This window comes from Pogoniulus pusillus, chromosome Z (assembly GCF_015220805.1).
Source record: "Pogoniulus pusillus isolate bPogPus1 chromosome Z, bPogPus1.pri, whole genome shotgun sequence".
Taxonomy (NCBI): domain Eukaryota; kingdom Metazoa; phylum Chordata; class Aves; order Piciformes; family Lybiidae; genus Pogoniulus; species Pogoniulus pusillus.
The window spans coordinates 15101855-15120092 of NC_087309.1; the positions used below are offsets into that span (position 1 = coordinate 15101855).

An 18238-nucleotide genomic window follows, 5' to 3' on the forward strand; every position below is an offset into this window, starting at 1 on the left:
CTGCTGCTGGAATGACTTAAAAGTTCTTAGAGACAGTCCCACAGCCTCAGGTGGCACAGCCCCAGCTGACAGGCAGCAGTCAATGCTGTCCCTTGTCACCTTGATCCAAAAGGCACAGGGTGATGACAGGAACAAGAGAGAAGCTGCAGACCAGTTCTGCTCAAGACTGTAGGCTGGCAGCTCACCATGCACCTGGTCTTAGCTGTGTTATGAGGACCCTCCGATGCTGCTCAGAAATCACAGAAGCCAGAACACAAAGCAATGCTCCTCACAGTGATAGCATCTGTGCCTTTGAGCTCCAGCCAGTGATCACAGATTCAGATAGCAGCAGTTCACCAGAAGAGCCTCCCAAACACTGCAACTCACCTTGATAAACAATGGCATTTGTTTCATAGGCAAACAAGACCCTACTTCTGCATCAGAGGCTTGTGATAGGCATGCAGATTTCACTACCTCCCTACGCCTGCCAGGCACACTCATCTTGCAAGCCCTCACAATTCTGAAGCAAGTTTTTGCCAAGAAGACAACTATGCACAGCAATAACCTGGAGCTGCTGAATACCCAAGCATGCACTTAGGCTGCTGGAGCAGCTTGCTGTAACAAGAGAGTTTCCTTTTTTAGGACTTCAACAGGCTTCTGCAGCCTAGAATTATTTTTCAGCAGCATTCTGAGGTGAAGTTAACCTTAGTGACATTACTAATAAAACTGTGAACATAACCTAATCTCCATGAGCTGGCCCAGTTTTACCTTCAACCATCTCCTGGGATAAAGCAGTGTTTGGTCAAAGAAAATGCAACACAGCACTTAGGGGAAGTTCCTCAAGCAACCAGGTCAGCAGCATGTGGACCAGCAGGTAATTTGCCACATGAAAAATATAGAGGGAAGTAAGGATATGAGAAATTTCCTTCTTGTAACAACCAATGCTACAGGTTTGGGAATCCAAGCAGGGCAGCACTGCACTAGTGCATGGGAGAGGACAGGTGCTATGGGGCCCGATGCCATCAGCACAAGGGTTTGGGCATCAGCACAGAATGTTTCCCTACATGCATTTTTGAAAGATAAAAGCAAGGACAATAGGGTGTGTGTCTGCCACAGGGAAACAGACTATATTTCTGTTAGAACTGAGAGCTGCTGAAAGAAACAAGTGAACACAGCTTTACCAAAATTCAGCTGCACAACCCAAGTAAACTGCAAGGCAGAAAACACTGAAGGTACTCAGGTCTTACTGCTCAGAACCAGTATAATCAGACCAAGCCTCTCCATTCACTCCCACCACCAGATTCTGCAAACTATCAGTTTCTTTCATCTTCCTTGCACTAGGAGATTTCTTTTTGCTTCCTCTTGACAAACCCTCAAGACCTTTACTGACTTACTCTCAGTTTCAATTGGAGTCATCCCAGTACCTCCCTTCACTGCTTAAATGTTTCCAAAACAGCCTGCAAGCTGCTTCATATTCCCTCAGCTCCAAGAAATACTGCTATGAACATAAAGTACAAAGATCAGTGCATGAGTATTTGGAGATTAACCTCAAAATACACTCAGCAAGTTTTGGGTTAACTGAAGATAGGAGAAAGAGCTGTTTCTAGAGCCAGTGTTTCATCCTTCCCACCAGGACTGGGTGAGGTCCATTCCAGAACTTGTTTAGTACATACTCTTTTGATAATCATTTCCCACTCACCACCTGCATGAAAATTTCTGGATTCAGAATCAACATTCACAGTATGAATCTGCAATAATCTGTTGGTCTCAAAGTTATCTTTGTTTATAGATCAAACCCCCTTCTAACTGCAACAGGACCTTAAGCAGAAACACTGATCTTGGCTACATGTAAGATTCTGTGCTGAGCCAGATGCCTGATCTCAGCATGTCCATGGGCTTAGGGCAATCCTCCTGCACATCCAGTAATTAAGGCTGATTGCTATCCTGTTCTGCACTGAAGTTCCGAGAGGCTTTTGGCCATTTATTGTTACACCATCAGTGAGGTTTTCACCATGACATTTTAAGCATGGTTCTTCCAAAGTGGACACTTAGCAGCAGCAACTTGTTGGAAAAGGGCCTTTCAGGCTCATGGCATTAACTAAAGCCACAATTCTTTTCACATCAAGGAAGAGAAGTCATGCTCCAAAGCAGGTCCAAAGGAAGTCTGCAGAACCTCTCATAGAAAGACCCTGTGATGAGGTGATGGAGCTGCACTGACAGGAACATTTAGAAAGGCCTTCCAGTCACCAAGCTATTTCACCACTACTATTAGCCCGCTGCTACTTGTCTAGGACATCCAAAAGTTCAGCAAAGATTTCTCTGGCCTCCACTGAAAGCCAAGTTCTGAGTCAAAAGAGACCTTCAGCTTTCAAAATACACCTCTTAGAAAGTGTGGCACTCTTGAACCAGTTGTTTCTTTACAAGATCAGTGTTTCTGGAACCTCCTATGTTGCTGTGTAGTGAACCAATGATAAACTTGACACCTCACGACTTTGTATTCTGAGTGCGACCCACACATGCATGGATTTAAGGGCAAATTCAAACTGTCCAGCAGACACTGAGTATGGGATTAATCTGTTCACTCTGGCACCAAGGTCATTGAGCTGTCTGAGTATTCCTCCTGAACCTGCAGTTCTTTGCAGTCACAGAACCTCATGTTCAGTCCCCTTCCTTTGCAGGCTGACTGCAGCAGAAGACAGAACACAGTTTGGTAGGATATGCTCAAATTAAACTGCACTTGAACTGTATACAAAACAACAACTAATTGTCCAGGTATCACAGCAGGGTAGAATCATAGAATCATAGAATCAACCAAGTTGGAAGAGACCTCCAAGATCAGCCACCCCAACCTAGCACCCAGCCCTAGCCAGTCAATTAGACCATGGCACTCAGTGCCTCATCCAGGCTTTTCTCGAACACCTCCAGGCACGGTGACTCCACGACCTCCCTGGGCAGCCCATTCCAATGCCAATCACTCTCTCTGCCAACAACTTCCTCCTAACATCCAGCCTATACTTTCCCCGGCACAACTTGAGACTGTGTCCCCTTGTTCTATTGCTGGTTGCCTGGCAGAAGAGACCAACCCCCACCTGGCTACAACCTCCCTTCAGGTAGTTGTAGACAGCAATGAGGTCAGCGCTGAGCCTCCTCTTCTGCAGGCTTCACACCCCCAGCTCCCTCAGCCTCTCCTCATTGGGTTTGTGTTCCAGGCCCTTCACCAGCTTTGTTGCCCTTCTCTGGACACCACATAACTGACCGAGGAATCCCCTAAAACATCCCAGTGCTCATGGCATGGCACTTCAGCTAGGGCTGACTGCTGCTCTTGCAGGTATGGGAAGGGCTACAGCCCTGCCTACAAGAACAGCATTCCCTATGACGTTTAGATTTAAGCTCTTTGACCATGAAGCTGACATTTAATACCAATAGCTAACTATTTTAGTTATGGCTAGAGACAGTTAGTACCTTCAATACTTCCAGTAGTTTAAGGCAGTACAAAGCCTTCTCACATGCCTGAGAAACTTCTTTAAAAAAAAACAACCTTACCTCATAAATGTTGGGGTGCCACATTTTGGTCAGGAATCTGAAGGTGGGTGGTGAATATGGGTAGTCAATAGGAAATTTAATGTGAGCCTGGAAAAAAAGCAAAATATGTAGCTATGAAAACAGAAGAGACCAACAAGCAAGCATTAGAGTGAAAACACTGGAAAGAACAAGTACAATTAAGACCATTACATTGTTTATTTCATGTACCAGTGCCCATGTGGCCCTACAGCATAGCATTAAACAATTTTTTAATGAGCAAAACATTAACTGAAGAGGAAAAATCCAAACACCAGAATTGGCCTGGGCTTGTAATGCTCAGAAAACAAGCCAAAATGCATCTACTATGTTCCAATTCAACAACTGCTGTTAAAGAGGGTAAAATTGATTTCTAAAGGACCTGTTTTACATTTGCCAGTGAAAATGTTTTAGAATTTCTGTGAATAAAAGAATTTTGTTAGATAATTGCCCTACTAAGATACAAAGTTCCTTTCCTTTCTTGTGTGAGATTTAAACTCGTTCACCTACTATTGTTCCTAACAGCACATTTTTTGCCACCACAAACATTTCCCAAGTCTAAATACTGTCCATGTCTCTTTAACAAATTAGTGCAAACTGATGAACCAAATACTGATAGATGATGATGAATATCACTTTCCAGTGGTGGGCAAGACTATGAGCAGAGTCAGTTCTGGGATTTCTGCAGTCTTCCCACAACTGGATATCCACTGTGGTGTCCTGACATTCACAACAGTCAGAAAACCCAGCCAGTGGGCAGAAGGAATGAAACTGGACTGACTAAGTGCCAAAACCACCCTCCTTTGAAAGGGGAATTTGCATGCTGCCAGTGCAAACCCTTCCCTCAGCACTGATCAGCCCACCAAGAAAGACCCACCAGCTGTCCAGTATGGGATCTCCAGAGGGGAATCTCCTGGCCCCTACACCACACGCAGATTCAGATGTGACAAAGAATGCAAAAAGGATCCCAAAAGCAAGATGCATGTGATGTGAGCAGAATTCCAGGCCACCTCCTAACACTTAGGTATCTAACCATGTCACTTGGACAAAGGGTGCTGACCTTGTTCAACAGGAAAAGCTACATGAAATTTTCTTCCCAGAAACACAATCAGGCAATCAAACAAATTTGATTACCGAACCATTAAGTACTTGGCTTCAGTTTTACCTACAGACTGGCATACGCCTCTGCCTTGCAACACAAGTTTTACAGGGCAGAGTGACAGGTAGCCAAGAAAAGGTTTTCTTTTCACATCAGTGAAACAAATTCATCAGCCCACTTGCTTTCATGTTATGTACGTGTCTGCTCATAATACTGGCTGCATGCGCGTCTGCTACAGCAGCAAGCAAGCCCTCACCCACGGTCCTTTGCCACAGCATACTCACAACCCAAAGGCTGACAGCTCACTTAAACAGTCTTAGGCTGCAGGGTTCAAGGTCAGTTACATGAAAGGCACTGCTCCAGTGAGAGTAGGGAAACGTCTCACCACCATAATACCAAAAGAGAGTGAGTGCTGCAACAAGGACGTGGCTAGCTCTGTGACATGACAGCTGTTCAAGGCAGGATTGGACGTGGCACTTGGTGCCATGGTCTAGCCTTGAGCTCTGTGGTAAAGGGTTGGACTTGATGATCTGTGAGGTCTCTTCCAACCTTGGTGATACTGTGACACCACACAGTGGGAAAAGGACAGAGATTACCAAAGGCAAAGACGATTTACTTCAGCTCTCAACACAAGAGAGACACAGGCCTGCTGGAAATGGTCCAGAAGAGTGCCACCAAGGTGATCAGAGGGCTGGGGCATCTCTCCTGTGAAGGCAGGCTGAAAGGATTTGGGCTGTTCAGCCCAGAAGAGAAGGCTCCAGGAAGACCTTATAGCTACATCTCAATATTTGAAGGGGACCTACAGAAGGCTGGGGAAGGACTGTTTAAAGAGGCTTTTAGGGACAGAATGAGGGCAATGGTTTTAAACTGGAGCAGGATAGATTTAGGTTGGACATAAGGTACAAGTTCTCTGCAATAAGAGTGGTGAAAAACTGGAATGCGTTGCCCAGGGATGTGACTAAAGCCTCAGCACTGAAGACATTCAAGATCAGACTTGACAGCCTGATCTAGTTGGAGGCACCCCTGCTTACTACAGGGAGGGGAGTTAGACAAGATGACCTTTGAGGGTCCCTTCCAACCCAATGCAATCTGTGACGTCCTTCCATCACACAGCTGCAGGCTCCTCTGGACCACTGGGGATCTTCTCAAAAAAGCCCATTCCTGTGCTTATGTGCAGTTTGGTGAGGTCCAAGACAAAATGCCCAGGGACTGGGATTAAGTATGCAAGAGACAACAAAATGCAAGGCTGAGCTAGCTACAAGGTTTCTTGGTAGAACCAACATGGGTTTAGGAAGGGCAGATCCTGCCTCTCCAACCTGATCTCCTTCTATGATCAGGTGAGCCGCTTGGTGGATGTGGGGAGGCCTGTGGATGTGGTCAATCTGGACTTCAGCAAGGCCTTTGACACTGTCCCCCACAGCAAACTGCTGGCTAAGCTGTCAGCCCATGGCTTGGATGGCAACATTCTGTGCTGGGTTAGGAACTGGATGGAGGGCCATGCCCTGACAGTGGTGGTGAATGGTGCCACATCCAGCTGGTGGCTGTCACTAGTGGTGTCCCTCAGGGATCTGTGCTGGGCCCCATCCTCTTTAACATCTTCATAGATGATCTCGATGAGGGCATGGAGTCAGACATCATCAGCAAGTTTGCAGATGACACCAAGCTGGGAGCAGATGTGGCTGGGTGGGAGGGCAGAAGGGCTCTGCAGCGGGACCTTGACTGCCTGGACAGATGGGCAGAGTCCACTGGGATGGAGTTCAATAGCTCCAAGTGCAGGGTGCTGCACTTTGGCCACAACAACCCCATGCAGAGATACAGGCCGGGGTCGGAGTGGCTGGAGAGCAGCCAGACAGAGAGGGATCTGGGGGTGCTGACTGATACCCGCCTGAACATGAGCCAGCAGTGTGCCCAGGTGGCCAAGAGAGCCAGTGGCATCCTGGCCTGCATCAGGAATGGTGTGGTCAGCAGGAGCAGGGAGGTCATTCTGCCCCTGTACTCTGCACTGGTTAGACCACACCTTGAGTACTGTGTTCAGTTCTGGGCTCCCCAGTTTAGGAGGGACATTGAGATGCTTGAGGAGAGGCTGAGGGAGCTGGGATTGTTTAGCCTGGAGAAGAGGAGGCTCAGGGGTGACCTTATTGCTGTCTACAACTACCTGAAGGGGCACTGTGACCAGGAGGAGGTTGCTCTCTTCTGTCAGGTGGCCAGTACCAGAACGAGAGGACACAGCCTCAAGCTACGCCAGGGGAAATTTAGGCTGGAGGTGAGGAGAAAGTTCTTCACTGAGAGAGTCATTGGACACTGGAATGGGCTGCCCGGGGAGGTGGTGGAGTCGCCGTCCCTGGAGCTGTTCAAGGCAGGATTGGACGTGGCACTTGGTGCCATGGTCTAGCCTTGAGCTCTGTGGTAAAGGGTTGGACTTGATGATCTATGAGGTCTCTTCCAACCTTGGTGATACTGTGATACTGTGTCTTCTAAAGTATTGTTTCAAGACAACCAAAAAAACCAACACCCTGGCAGCATGCTGCCAGTAGGGTACCACCATTATCATGCTTATATCCCACATGGTCAAGGAGCTGAAGGCACAGGTCTCAATTCTCTCAGTAAAATCCCTCTGCTCTCAAACTGTCTAACCCAGAGGGTTTTGTTTCAAGATCACTGCAAAGGCTGTGCCTGGAGCACTAGGTATGGTCTCTGTACGTGATGCAGACTCACGTAGAAGCTCTATATCCTGGAAGGCTGTTTCAGATGTCTAAATCCTGGTTTACAGCCACTATTCTTCAACAAAAAAGGGTTACCTGCCTGCCTGCAATAACCATTACAAAATTGAATAAAGCTCATGTTTTGCCACATGAAGGATGCTTTCTGAGCTCTGGCCCCAGAAAATGCAACTGGAAGGAAATGAGAGAAATCTTTTCTTCTCGCAAGCAGCAGCTGAGACCCACTCTAGCCCAGACCCAGTCACATAGTAAGAGAAATCAGAGTCACATTACACATTCATAAGCCTGTGTTTAGCGTGTTAAGATGCTATATTGAAGCATAAAGTAAAGCATATTGAAGCATAAAGTAAAGCTTCCCTGCAAACCAATTTCAGAGACAAAACCCACCGAACTTGGAAAAAAAAATCCCACATTACAGGCAGGGATATTTTCCAAACAACAACAACAACTACAACAAAAGTATCATTTTCAGGTTCCTTTCATGACATCATCCAGGATGCAGAAAGCGAAACTACGCACTTTTCCAGGGCACTACAAACCGGTCCCAGATAATTACTCTGCATCACTTCTGTGAGATGAATCATGAGTTTGCTTTCACTGGATGCTACATCAGTTTCTGAATGGGTGAAGCAACCCAAGAATTTCCACAGTAAGCTGCAAGACTTCTTGCCGAAATGCAGCAACAGCCACAGTTGCAGGCCATTTTTTTCCACTAACCCCCCCCCAAAAAATCAAGACATGTTAAGAGACAAAAGAGACTGAATTAGGCAACAAACTTATTTCTGTGATCTCTGTGAAAAAGAGGTTCCTCCCTACAGTTTCACTGATCTAAGGCAAAGAAGTCAACTACCTGAGCTTACTGCTGGTAAGTTCAGTCAGGCTGCTAGGGTGGCAGAGTTTTAGGGCAGCTTATGGTTAGCTTACTTAGAACCAGACAACTCAATTTAGGAAGGCTAAAGATGCAGCTCAGTCCCCCACCCATAAGTGTCCAACCATTACTACTTCACCATATGCTTGACTCATCTATCTGAACTTAAACCAAATAAAACCAATTCTGTTTCAGTGTCCTGATTTTATCCACTTGCTTGCCATGGATCTTTGACACCACTAAACATATCCAATACCTAGGAAGGTGGAGACAGTCATCATCTCATTCCCCTCTTCTCTGAAATACAACTTCAGTCGCTAGAAAAAGCATACACTCTTACAGTGTGACACTGAACAGATCAGCCTGGCGGAATATTCAGCCCTTTACAGTCATTTACAGTTCCTGCACATGAATTTCAGCCTTCAATTCACATCACAATGCATTTTAAGAACTATGCTACCAGCACGGCCATTTTGTTTCCTGTTTCAGTGTCTTGCTCCCGTACATTCCTATCAGTGGCTGCTTTTAAGGTTTGGTGGTCTTTTTTTCTACTTCGATAAGGCAAAGCCATAGTGAAATCCATGTGTGCCAGAAAAAAAGCCTGACTACATATCATGTTATTTGACTGAAAACCTCATGTTCCTATCATAGAATCATAGAATCAACCAGGTTGGAAGAGACCTCCAAGCTCAGCCAGTCCAACCTAGCACCCAGCCCTATCCAATCAACTAGACCATGGCACTAAGTGCCTCATCCAGTCTTTTCTTGAAGACCCCCAGGGACGGTGCCTCCACCACCTCCCTGGGCAGCCCATTCCAATGGGAAATCACTCTCTCTGTGAAGAACTTCTTCCTAACATCCAGCCTATACCTCCTCTGTGTCCCCTTGTTCTATTGCTGGTTGCCTGGGAGAAGAGGCCAACCCCCACCTGGCTACAATGCCCCTTCAGGTAGTTGTAGACAGTAATAAGATCACCCCTGAGCCTCCTCTTCTCCAGGCTAAACAGGCCCAGCTCCCTCAACCTCTCCTCATAGGATTTGTGCTCCAGGCCCCTCACCAGCCTTGTTGCCCTTCTCTGGACACGTTCCAGCACCTCAACATCTCTCTTGAATTGAGGGGCCCAGAACTGGACACAGCACTCAAGGTGTGGTCTGACCAGTGCTGAGTACAGGGGCAGAATAACCTCCCTTGTCCTACTGGCCACACTGTTCCCGATGCAGGCCAGGATGCCATTGGCTCTCTTGGCCACCTGGGCACACTGCTGGCTCATCTTCAGCTTACTGTCTATCAGTACCCTCAGGTCCCTTTCCTCCTGGCTGCTCTCCAGCCACTCAGTCCCCAGCCTATAGCACTGCTTGGGATTATTGTGGCCGAAGTGCAGAACCCTGCACTTGGCCTTGTTCAATCTCATCCCATTGGCCTCTGCCCACCCATCCAGCCTGTCCAGGTCCCTCTGCAGGGCTCTCCTACCTTCCAACAGATCAACACCTGCTCCTAGCTTGGTGTCATCTGAATTAAGTCCCAACTCATTCACTATGAATGATTATTATTACAGTTACTTTTGTTTCTGGAGTTCTTTGCCACGCACTCAACTTGAACACTTGCCTATTGGTATCACTTCCCTTTTCATCCAGAAGCACTAACACAGATAGGACTCCTTCCTGACTTTGGTTGTGCAGAAATAGAGCACTTATTCCAGGCTGTTAGTAGTTTGACAATGATTTCCCCTATTCTCAGGTTGACAAAACCAAAATCCCTAATTTTTCAGCAGCAAGGGTAGGAATGGTGAATCCATCCTGTCTGATGCTGTAGAAAGGCAGTGGGGAAAAGCACACATTTCCTGGAAAGCCATGAACTGACCTGATTTAGGGAAATCAGAGGCACCAGGAGTTTTTACAGCGGCTGTTAGGTATTTCTGGAAGCAGCAGTTAAAGATATTTTTTATTTTAAAGCATCACAAGCTCAATGTGAGTCTCATGAGAAAGCAGCACCAGTGAAATTAAGCATCCTCTGCAAACTCTATCACATAAAAAGGAAACACTTCAGCTTCTAAGCTATTTTGTCCTTTTTTGCAATTACCTGATACATTCAGAGTGCAGACAAGCTCCTACTGACTCTGTGTGCAGGTACCACCTATGTCTTCTACAGACCACCCACACTGCCCCAGCAAGAAATGCAGACAGCACAGGGCCACATCACTTTTCTTTGTAAGAGGTGCAACCAGACTCCTCAACGTGTACATCATCAGGTCCCAGAGCTGCACACCTAATGCAAGCTGCTAACACACTGCTCACTTAACATGCAGAAAAGCCAACTACAGCAGCAGATACAGATTACTACTAGGTTAAGTGTTAGCATCTAATCCCCCAAAATACCTTTACTGCTTCTAGTAGATCAAGCATTTATACAATTCACAGAATGGATTCCCCTCTTCCACATTAAGCCTGGATTAGTGCATGCAGTATTAAATACTGTGCTGGAGATATGTTCAGAGCAGGTCAGCAGTCAGTGCTGGCAGCCTATTTCTCATACATCAGTGAGACTTAAAGCACCTCATTATTGTTCCACTTTAGAAACTGTAAAGCAGCATTAAAGCTAGGCACATTGCCTTGCCAAGGTAAACATGTAGGCCCAATATTGATAATCCAGTTCCAAATATGACAACGGAGGATGTAAGTAATTTCTTACAAGAGAGCTGGCTATGACCCAGGTACATCAGGCCCAGGTCTGGATCCATTTCCTGTCAGCACCACACACCAATGCTTGCTGATCTTTGCTGTGCTTTGCAAGAACTAGGACCACATCTGTGATCCAAATTCAAACATGAGTGACCAGGGAAGTTAAATCTCACGAGCCCTAAAAAAATTCCATTGCTGCTGCAGTGTGCATATGAACACCAACAGAAGCAAACCTCTTAAATTCTCTGTTTCCTGCACTATATCATATGGAATTTAAAAATCAAAGAGTGAGGTAGGCCTCACTAAAAGGACATAAAAACTTCCATAGGAAAATACAGCCACAAGTCAGTAAGGCAAAGATGAGACAAGAACTGAGGTTCTCCTCCCCCTCTGTTCTGCCCTGGGGAGGGTGCATCTGGAATATTGTGCCCAGTTCTGGGCCCCTCAGTTCAAGGACAGGAAACTGTCCAGCACAGAGCCACAAAAATGTTTGAGTGGAACATCATCTTTACAGAGAGAGACTGAGGGAGCTGAGGCTCTTGAGCTTGGAGAAAAGGAGACTGAGGAGTGACCTCATCAATGTTTATAAATATGTAAAGAATGAGAGCCAGAGGATGGAGCCAGACTCTGCTCCAGGATGCCCAATGACAGGACAAGGGGCAATGACATTGAGGCATAGAAAGTTTCATGTAAACACGAGGAGGACTTTTTTCCACTGCGAGTGTGACAGAACACTGGAACAGGCTGCCCAGGAGGGTTACGGAGTCTCCCTCAGTGGAGATATTCAAAACCCACCTGGAAGTGTTCCTCTGTGATCTGGTATAGGTGATCCAGCTCCAGCAGGGGGGTTGGACTGGATGATCCTTCAAGGTCCCTTCCAACCCCTGGCATTCTGTGATTGTGTAACTTATACAACCAGAGACTAGTTTGACAGGCAAAAGCCCATTCTTGTCTCACACATCATATCTTGTATACACTTACTACTGTAGTTACCTGGGGCATTACTAAAAGCTGTCATTTCCAATGAAAGACTTCTTAGTTATAAACCAGGTTTCCTTTCACCAAAACCTCTTTTAACTGTAAATTAAATATTAGCTGAGATTTAACAAGGCCAAGTGCAGGGTTCTGCACTTTGGCCACAACAACCCCAAGCAGTGCTACAGGCTGGGGACTGAGTGGCTGGAAAGCAGCCAGGAGGAAATGGACCTGGGGGTACTGATAGATAGTAGCTGAAGATGAGGCAGCAGTGTGCCCAGGTGGCCAAGAGAGCCAGTGGCATCCTGGCCTGCATCAGGAACAGTGTGGCCAGCAGGGCAAGGGAGGTTATTCTTCCCTTGTACTCAGCACTGGTCAGACCACACCTTGAGTACTGTGTCCAGTTCTGGGCTCCTCAATTCAAGAGAGATGTTGAGGTGCTGGAACGTGTCCAGAGAAGGGCAACAAAGCTGGTGAGGGGCCTGGAACACAAACCCTATGAGGAGAGGTTGAGGGAGCTGAGGTTGTTTAGCCTGGAGAAGAGGTGGCTCAGGGCTGACCTTATTACTGTCTACAACTACCTGAAGGGGCATTGTAGCCAGGTGGGGGGTGGCCTCTTCTCCTAGGTAACCAGCAATAGAACAAGGAGACACAGTCTCAAGTTGTGCCAGGGTAGGTATAGGCTGGATATTAGGAAGAAGTTCTTCACAGAGAGAGTGATTTCCCATTGGAATGGGCTGCCCAGGGAGGTGGTGGAGGCACCGTCCCTGGGGGTCTTCAAGAAAAGACTGGATGAGGCACTTAGTGCCATGGTCTAGTTGATTGGATAGGGCTGGGTGCTAGGTTGGACTGGCTGATCTTGGAGGTCTCTTCCAACCTGGTTGATTCTATGATTCTATGATTCTATGATTCATTGCTGTCTACAACTACCTGAAGGGAGGTTGTAGCCAGGTGGGGGTTGGTCTCTTCTCCCTGGCAACCAGCAACAGAACAAGGGGACACAGTCTCAAGTTGTGCTGGGGAAAGTATAGGCTGGATGTTAGGAGGAAGTTGTTGGCAGAGAGAGTGATTGGCATTGGAATGGGCTGCCCAGGGAGGTGGTGGAAGCACCGTCCCTGGAGGTGTTGAAGAAAAGCCTGGATGAGGCACCTAGTGCCATGGTCTAGTTGACTGGCTAGGGCTGGGTGCTAGGTTGGACTGGCTGATCTTGGAGGTCTCTTCCAACCTGGCTGATTACATGATTCTACGTTAAGTCACATATCCCAAACCACAGCAGAAAACCTGCTGTGTGATGGTCTAAGTTAGAATTATAGCTTTAAAAGAAATTGTTTTCACCTACATATTGTCTTCCACCCCTTAGATCTCAAATCAGGAATAACAATAGACATTGCATCATACTTGAGCCAAATGACACACAAGGAATTCATTACAGCCCTGTTAAATTGGTTTACATCCAAACTCCTCTAGCACCACTGCTGCCTGGGCTGTCTCTCAAAGAATTCAAGCAAATAAACTCTGAATAACAAAGTTCGACCAAGCAGTGTCTGGAAACCAGGCCACCTTCCAATGTTACTCGAAAGAAACAAATGGATTTTTAATCTCTTTCTAAAATATTGCCTCCCTTTAAGAGCCTATAGTTTGTATGCTCATTCCAGCCTTCATGAAGATAACTGCTCCTGGCAGCTGCTACTCAGCATCTAGAGACTGAGTTAGCCTGCGCAGGTCAGCTATGTTTAGGATCTCAATCAGCTCCGCAGTTAGAGAAGATACTTGCCTGCAGTGCGTTCTACTGCAGGAACAGTCATAGACTCAAAGAATCAACCAGGTTGGAAGAGACCTCCAAGATCATCCAGTCCAACCTAGCACCCAGCCCTATCCAGTCAACTAGACCATGGCACTCAGTGCCTCATCCAGGCTTTGCTTCAACACCTCCAGGGACGGTGACTCCGCCACCTCCCTGGGCAGCCCATTCCAATGCCAATCACTCTCTCTGGCAACAACTTCCTCCTAACATCCAGCTTACACTTCCCCCAGCACAACTTGAGACTGTGTCCCCTTGTTCTGTTGATGGTCACCTGGCAGAAGAGACCAACCCCCACCTGGCTGCAATGTCCCTTCAGGTACTTGTAGACAGCAATGAGGTCAGCCCTGAGCCTCCTCTTCTCCAGGCTAAACAACCCCAGCTCCCTCAGCCTTTTCTCAGAGGGTTTGTATTCCAGGCCTTTCACCAGCTTTGTTCCTCTTCTCTGGACACTTCCCAGCACCTCAACATCTCTCTTGAATTGAGGAGCCTACCCAGCTAATTGCAGAATTCAGTTTGAACCATGTAACTACCACTTCAGCTCTGGCTAGGAGCACTTAACTGGTTATGCTCTTGAGCCAAGAAGCATCCAGCTTCAGACAGGATAGCTGCTAATACTCTTGTATGGAGAGCTTGCTGGGTACATAAAGTGGGTGACAGGATGGAAGCCAAATATGAAGTTTCCTTTGGACAGAGGCCACCTGTGCACTCCCAAAGCTGCTCCCTTCCCTGATCACAAAGCTAAGCACAGCCCCTGCAGCACAGGGACAAGTGCTCATCTCCAGCTGAGCAAAGGTCAGTGCTCATGGTTTGACAGAGAGGCTTTTTCTTGCCTCAACTTTACGTTCCATCTGATAATAGCAAAGCAAGACAACTTCCAGACAAGGTTAGGAATTTATACTGAGGAGTTCAGAAGTCTAAGACACATCCATATTACATTTTTCTCCCTAAACTGCGTATCAGTGCCCTCATAACTCAGAAGAAGATTACAGGAGCACTCATCTACCTTAGGCTAACAACTGCCAGGTTCACTTCCATTACTTTTATTGTCAGTTTGACTTTGGATGATGCTACAGAAAACACTGTCACTGTAACAATGGCAGGAGCTGTCACATCCAGCAAGAGATACTGCGTTGGAAACTGTCATTCTGAACCATCCAAGTACTTCTTCTAAAAACTGCCATTTTCACTCAGCTTTTGCATTTGTCTGCTACCCTCTCACAGAAAAGACAACTACCAGAAGCTACAAGACCTAACAACAAACAGAATTGCTTGGTTGTCTTCCATAGGGCAAGCTGGTGGCCTGACAGTGTTACTGATTTTGTCCAGGAGCTGAATACTGAAGTAACTTCAAGTCCCCACGTGAGAAAGCCGACATGACAGGGAGGTTTCCATTCCCCCAGCAATTCCCATGCTGAAATATTACTAGATTATCACTCCAGTTCAACCTTCAGTCCAGGATCAGGCCTGCTTTTAAGAGGGAAGAAAAAACTACTGAATATAATCAGTGATTGTATTAAGTCAGATGTGAGGAAACTTCTGCTACCACTGAAGATCTGATTCTGATATTGTGCTTTGAAGTATGGTATCTTCTGGTTGTCTGCATACAGCACACAAATTGAATGGATTGAAATCAGACTCACTAGATGTGTGTTATGCACATGGAACAGGTCATCTTGAGTGCCATCACATAGCACCTGCAGGATGGCCAAGGGATCAGGCCCGGCCAGAACAGGTTTAGGAAGGGCAGGTCCTGTCTCACCAACCTGATCTCCTTTTATGATCAGGTTCCCTGCCTGGCGAATGTGGGGAAGGCTGTGGATGTAGTCTGCCTGGACTGCAGCAAAGCCTTTGACACTGTCTGCCACAACAAGCTCCTAGCCAAGCTGGCAGCTCATGGCTTAGACAGATTCACTCTGTGCTGGGTCAGGAACTGGATGGATGGCAGAGCCCAGAGAGTGGTGGTGAATGGTGCCACATCCAGTGGCCAAGAGAGCCAATGGCATCCTGGCCTGCATCAGGAACAGTGTGGCCAGTAGGACAAGGGAGGTTATTCTGCCCCTGTACTCAGCACTGGTCAGGCAACACCTTGAATACTGTGTCCAGTTCTGGGCCTCTCAATTCAAGAGAGATGTTGAGGTGCTGGAACATGTCCAGAGAAGGGCAACAAAGCTGGTGAGGGGCCTGGAACATAAACCCTATGAGGAGAGGCTGAGGGAGCTGGGGTTGTTTAGCCTGGAGAAGAGGAGGCTCAAGGCTGACCTCAATGCTGTCTACAACTACCTGAAGGGAGGCTGTAGCCAGGTGGGGGTTGGTCTCTTCTCCCAGACAACCAGCAATAGAACAAGGGGACACAGTCTCAAGTTGTGCCGGGGGAAGTATAGGCTGGATGTTAGGAGGAAGTTGTTGCCAGAGAGAGTGATTGGCATTGGAATGGGCTGCCCAGGGAGGTGGTGGTGGCACCATCCCTGGAGGTGTTGAAGCAAAGCCTGGATGAGGCACTTAGTGCCATGGTCTAGTTGAGTGGCTAGGGCTGGGTGCTAGGTTGGACTGGCTGATCTTGGAGGTCTCTTCCAACCTGGCTGATTCTGTGATTCTATGCAGAGAGGCTAGTATGTGTGACTATTTTCCAGCCAGAAACAGATCACTCAGTTCTTATTTTTAGCTGTACAAGCATACTTAATTCCTCACTTAACCAAAATAGTAAGAATCACTCCAAATATGAGAAACTTAAGTCACCCTTTAATGTCTAATATGGCTGGAGAAGGCAAAGATACTGCACCTGAAGTTCACTCCAAATCACAAATCTCTTTTTGAGTTTCTGCTTTCGAAGAGAAGCTAACATCCAAACCAGTCTTACTGCAGGTGTAACTGAGGGCACTGGTACCTGAACTGGTAAAGCTCTAACACCAGTATAGCTGTTTCAGAAATAGTCTATGTCCTCTTCAGAAAAAAAAAAAAAAAGGCAAACTTCCAACTGAATTTGTAAAAATAACTATTTTGCAGAAGCAGTGGCAGGAATATTAGACTGCAAAATATCATGACACAGTACTAGTGCCTCTGGCATCATGTGTGAAAGTCCTTCAGTCAAGGTTGACACTCTGGCAACCTGCCTCCTCTTGCCAAGCATCAGGGTCCAGAAAGTCTCTTATTAAGAACTGCAGTAGTCTACAACATCTTCAGCACCCTGTTTAAGCTCATATTTTGAACCTTCATGACCTGGGTAAGTAACTTATCTTCTTGAAGCAGTTTTATACACAAGCATGTTTATGGAATGGTTGAGCATGAGACAATTTGATATACTTCAGCCTTATCCTGTGGTTCAGTTTGCTCAAATTCATGTAATTGCAAACAGAGCATATTCCAGTTTTGAAGCACTTTACATCAGAGTTTCTACAAACTCAGAACCACAGAATTAATCAGGTTGGAAAAGACCTCTGAGATCAGCAAGTCCAACCTACTACCCAACACCATCTACTCAACTAAACCATGGCACCAAGTGCCACATCCAGTCTCTTTTTAAACACTCCCAGAGAAGGTGACTCCACCACCTCCCTGAGCAGCCCATTCTGATGCCCAATCCCTCTTTCTGCAAATAACTTCTTCCTAACATCCAGCCTAAACCTCCCCTAGCACAGCTTGAGACAAGGGGACACAGTCTCAAGCTGTGTCAGGGAAAGTATAGGCTGGATATTAGGAGGAAGTTCTTCACAGAGAGAGTGATTTCCCATTGGAATGGGCTCCCCGGGGAGGTGATGGAGGCACTGTCCCTGGAGGTGTTCAAGAAAAGCCTGGATGAGGCACTCGATGCCATGGTCTAGTTGACTGGCTAGGGCTGGGTGCTAGGTTGAACTGGATGATTCTATGATTCTATGATTCTGTCCCCCCTTCATTACTTGCCTATTCATTATCCATTTTGCATAATTACCAAAACAGAGCAGATTGCTTTGCTGGGTGAAGCAAGCCATACAGCTCACATCTGCTGAGTGATGTCCAAGCTAAACACGATATATGAACACTCTTTACTTCAGTCTGTTTCAACTGTTTTTAGGGAATTCTTTAAACAAGCACCATTTACAAGCCTGTGAGTGTCAAGGTGCCTTGATTCTCTTCAGGCGCAAGCCAGACTAGTTGAAAGAGGAAACCTCTCCTCAAGCAACAGCCAGTCATGCGTTGTGCTAAAAACACAGGGCAGGTCTCGATGCAGCCATCTCTTTCATAAGCAGCAAGGGGAAAGGAGTATTTATAGCATTGCAAGTGTAAACCATAGCACTGTGCTGCAGTGTTACACAACTTTGCCTTTCTCAGCATAACAGGCAGGAGTTCTGACAAGACTTCTCAAACTGTCACACCAGCCTTTATTTAAATCAGTAATATAGGATTCTAGAAACCAAACGCACCTAGGAACTGCAGTTGAAATCTTACCTACTCTGGCTGCCACACAGAAGCCAACTAAGCACTTAGGCAGCTCTGCTACTTATTTTTCAGCCACTGCATTACTGATCATAACCCTCCTGTTTGGAACTGGTAACAGGCAGTAAATCTGGGCAGACACAGGTC

At 46.6% G+C, this 18238-nt stretch overlaps 1 protein-coding gene across 1 annotated transcript in view; it reads right to left on the reverse strand.

The window, feature by feature from the left end:
* LOC135173276 (ubiquitin-conjugating enzyme E2 R2) overlaps nt 1-18238 on the reverse strand; it is an 81080-nt gene that overhangs the window by 19057 nt on the left and 43785 nt on the right. The window contains exon 2 of the mRNA XM_064140066.1: nt 3523-3609. Within this exon, the coding sequence (XP_063996136.1) occupies nt 3523-3609 (87 nt within the window). The remainder of the gene's footprint in view (nt 1-3522; nt 3610-18238) is intronic.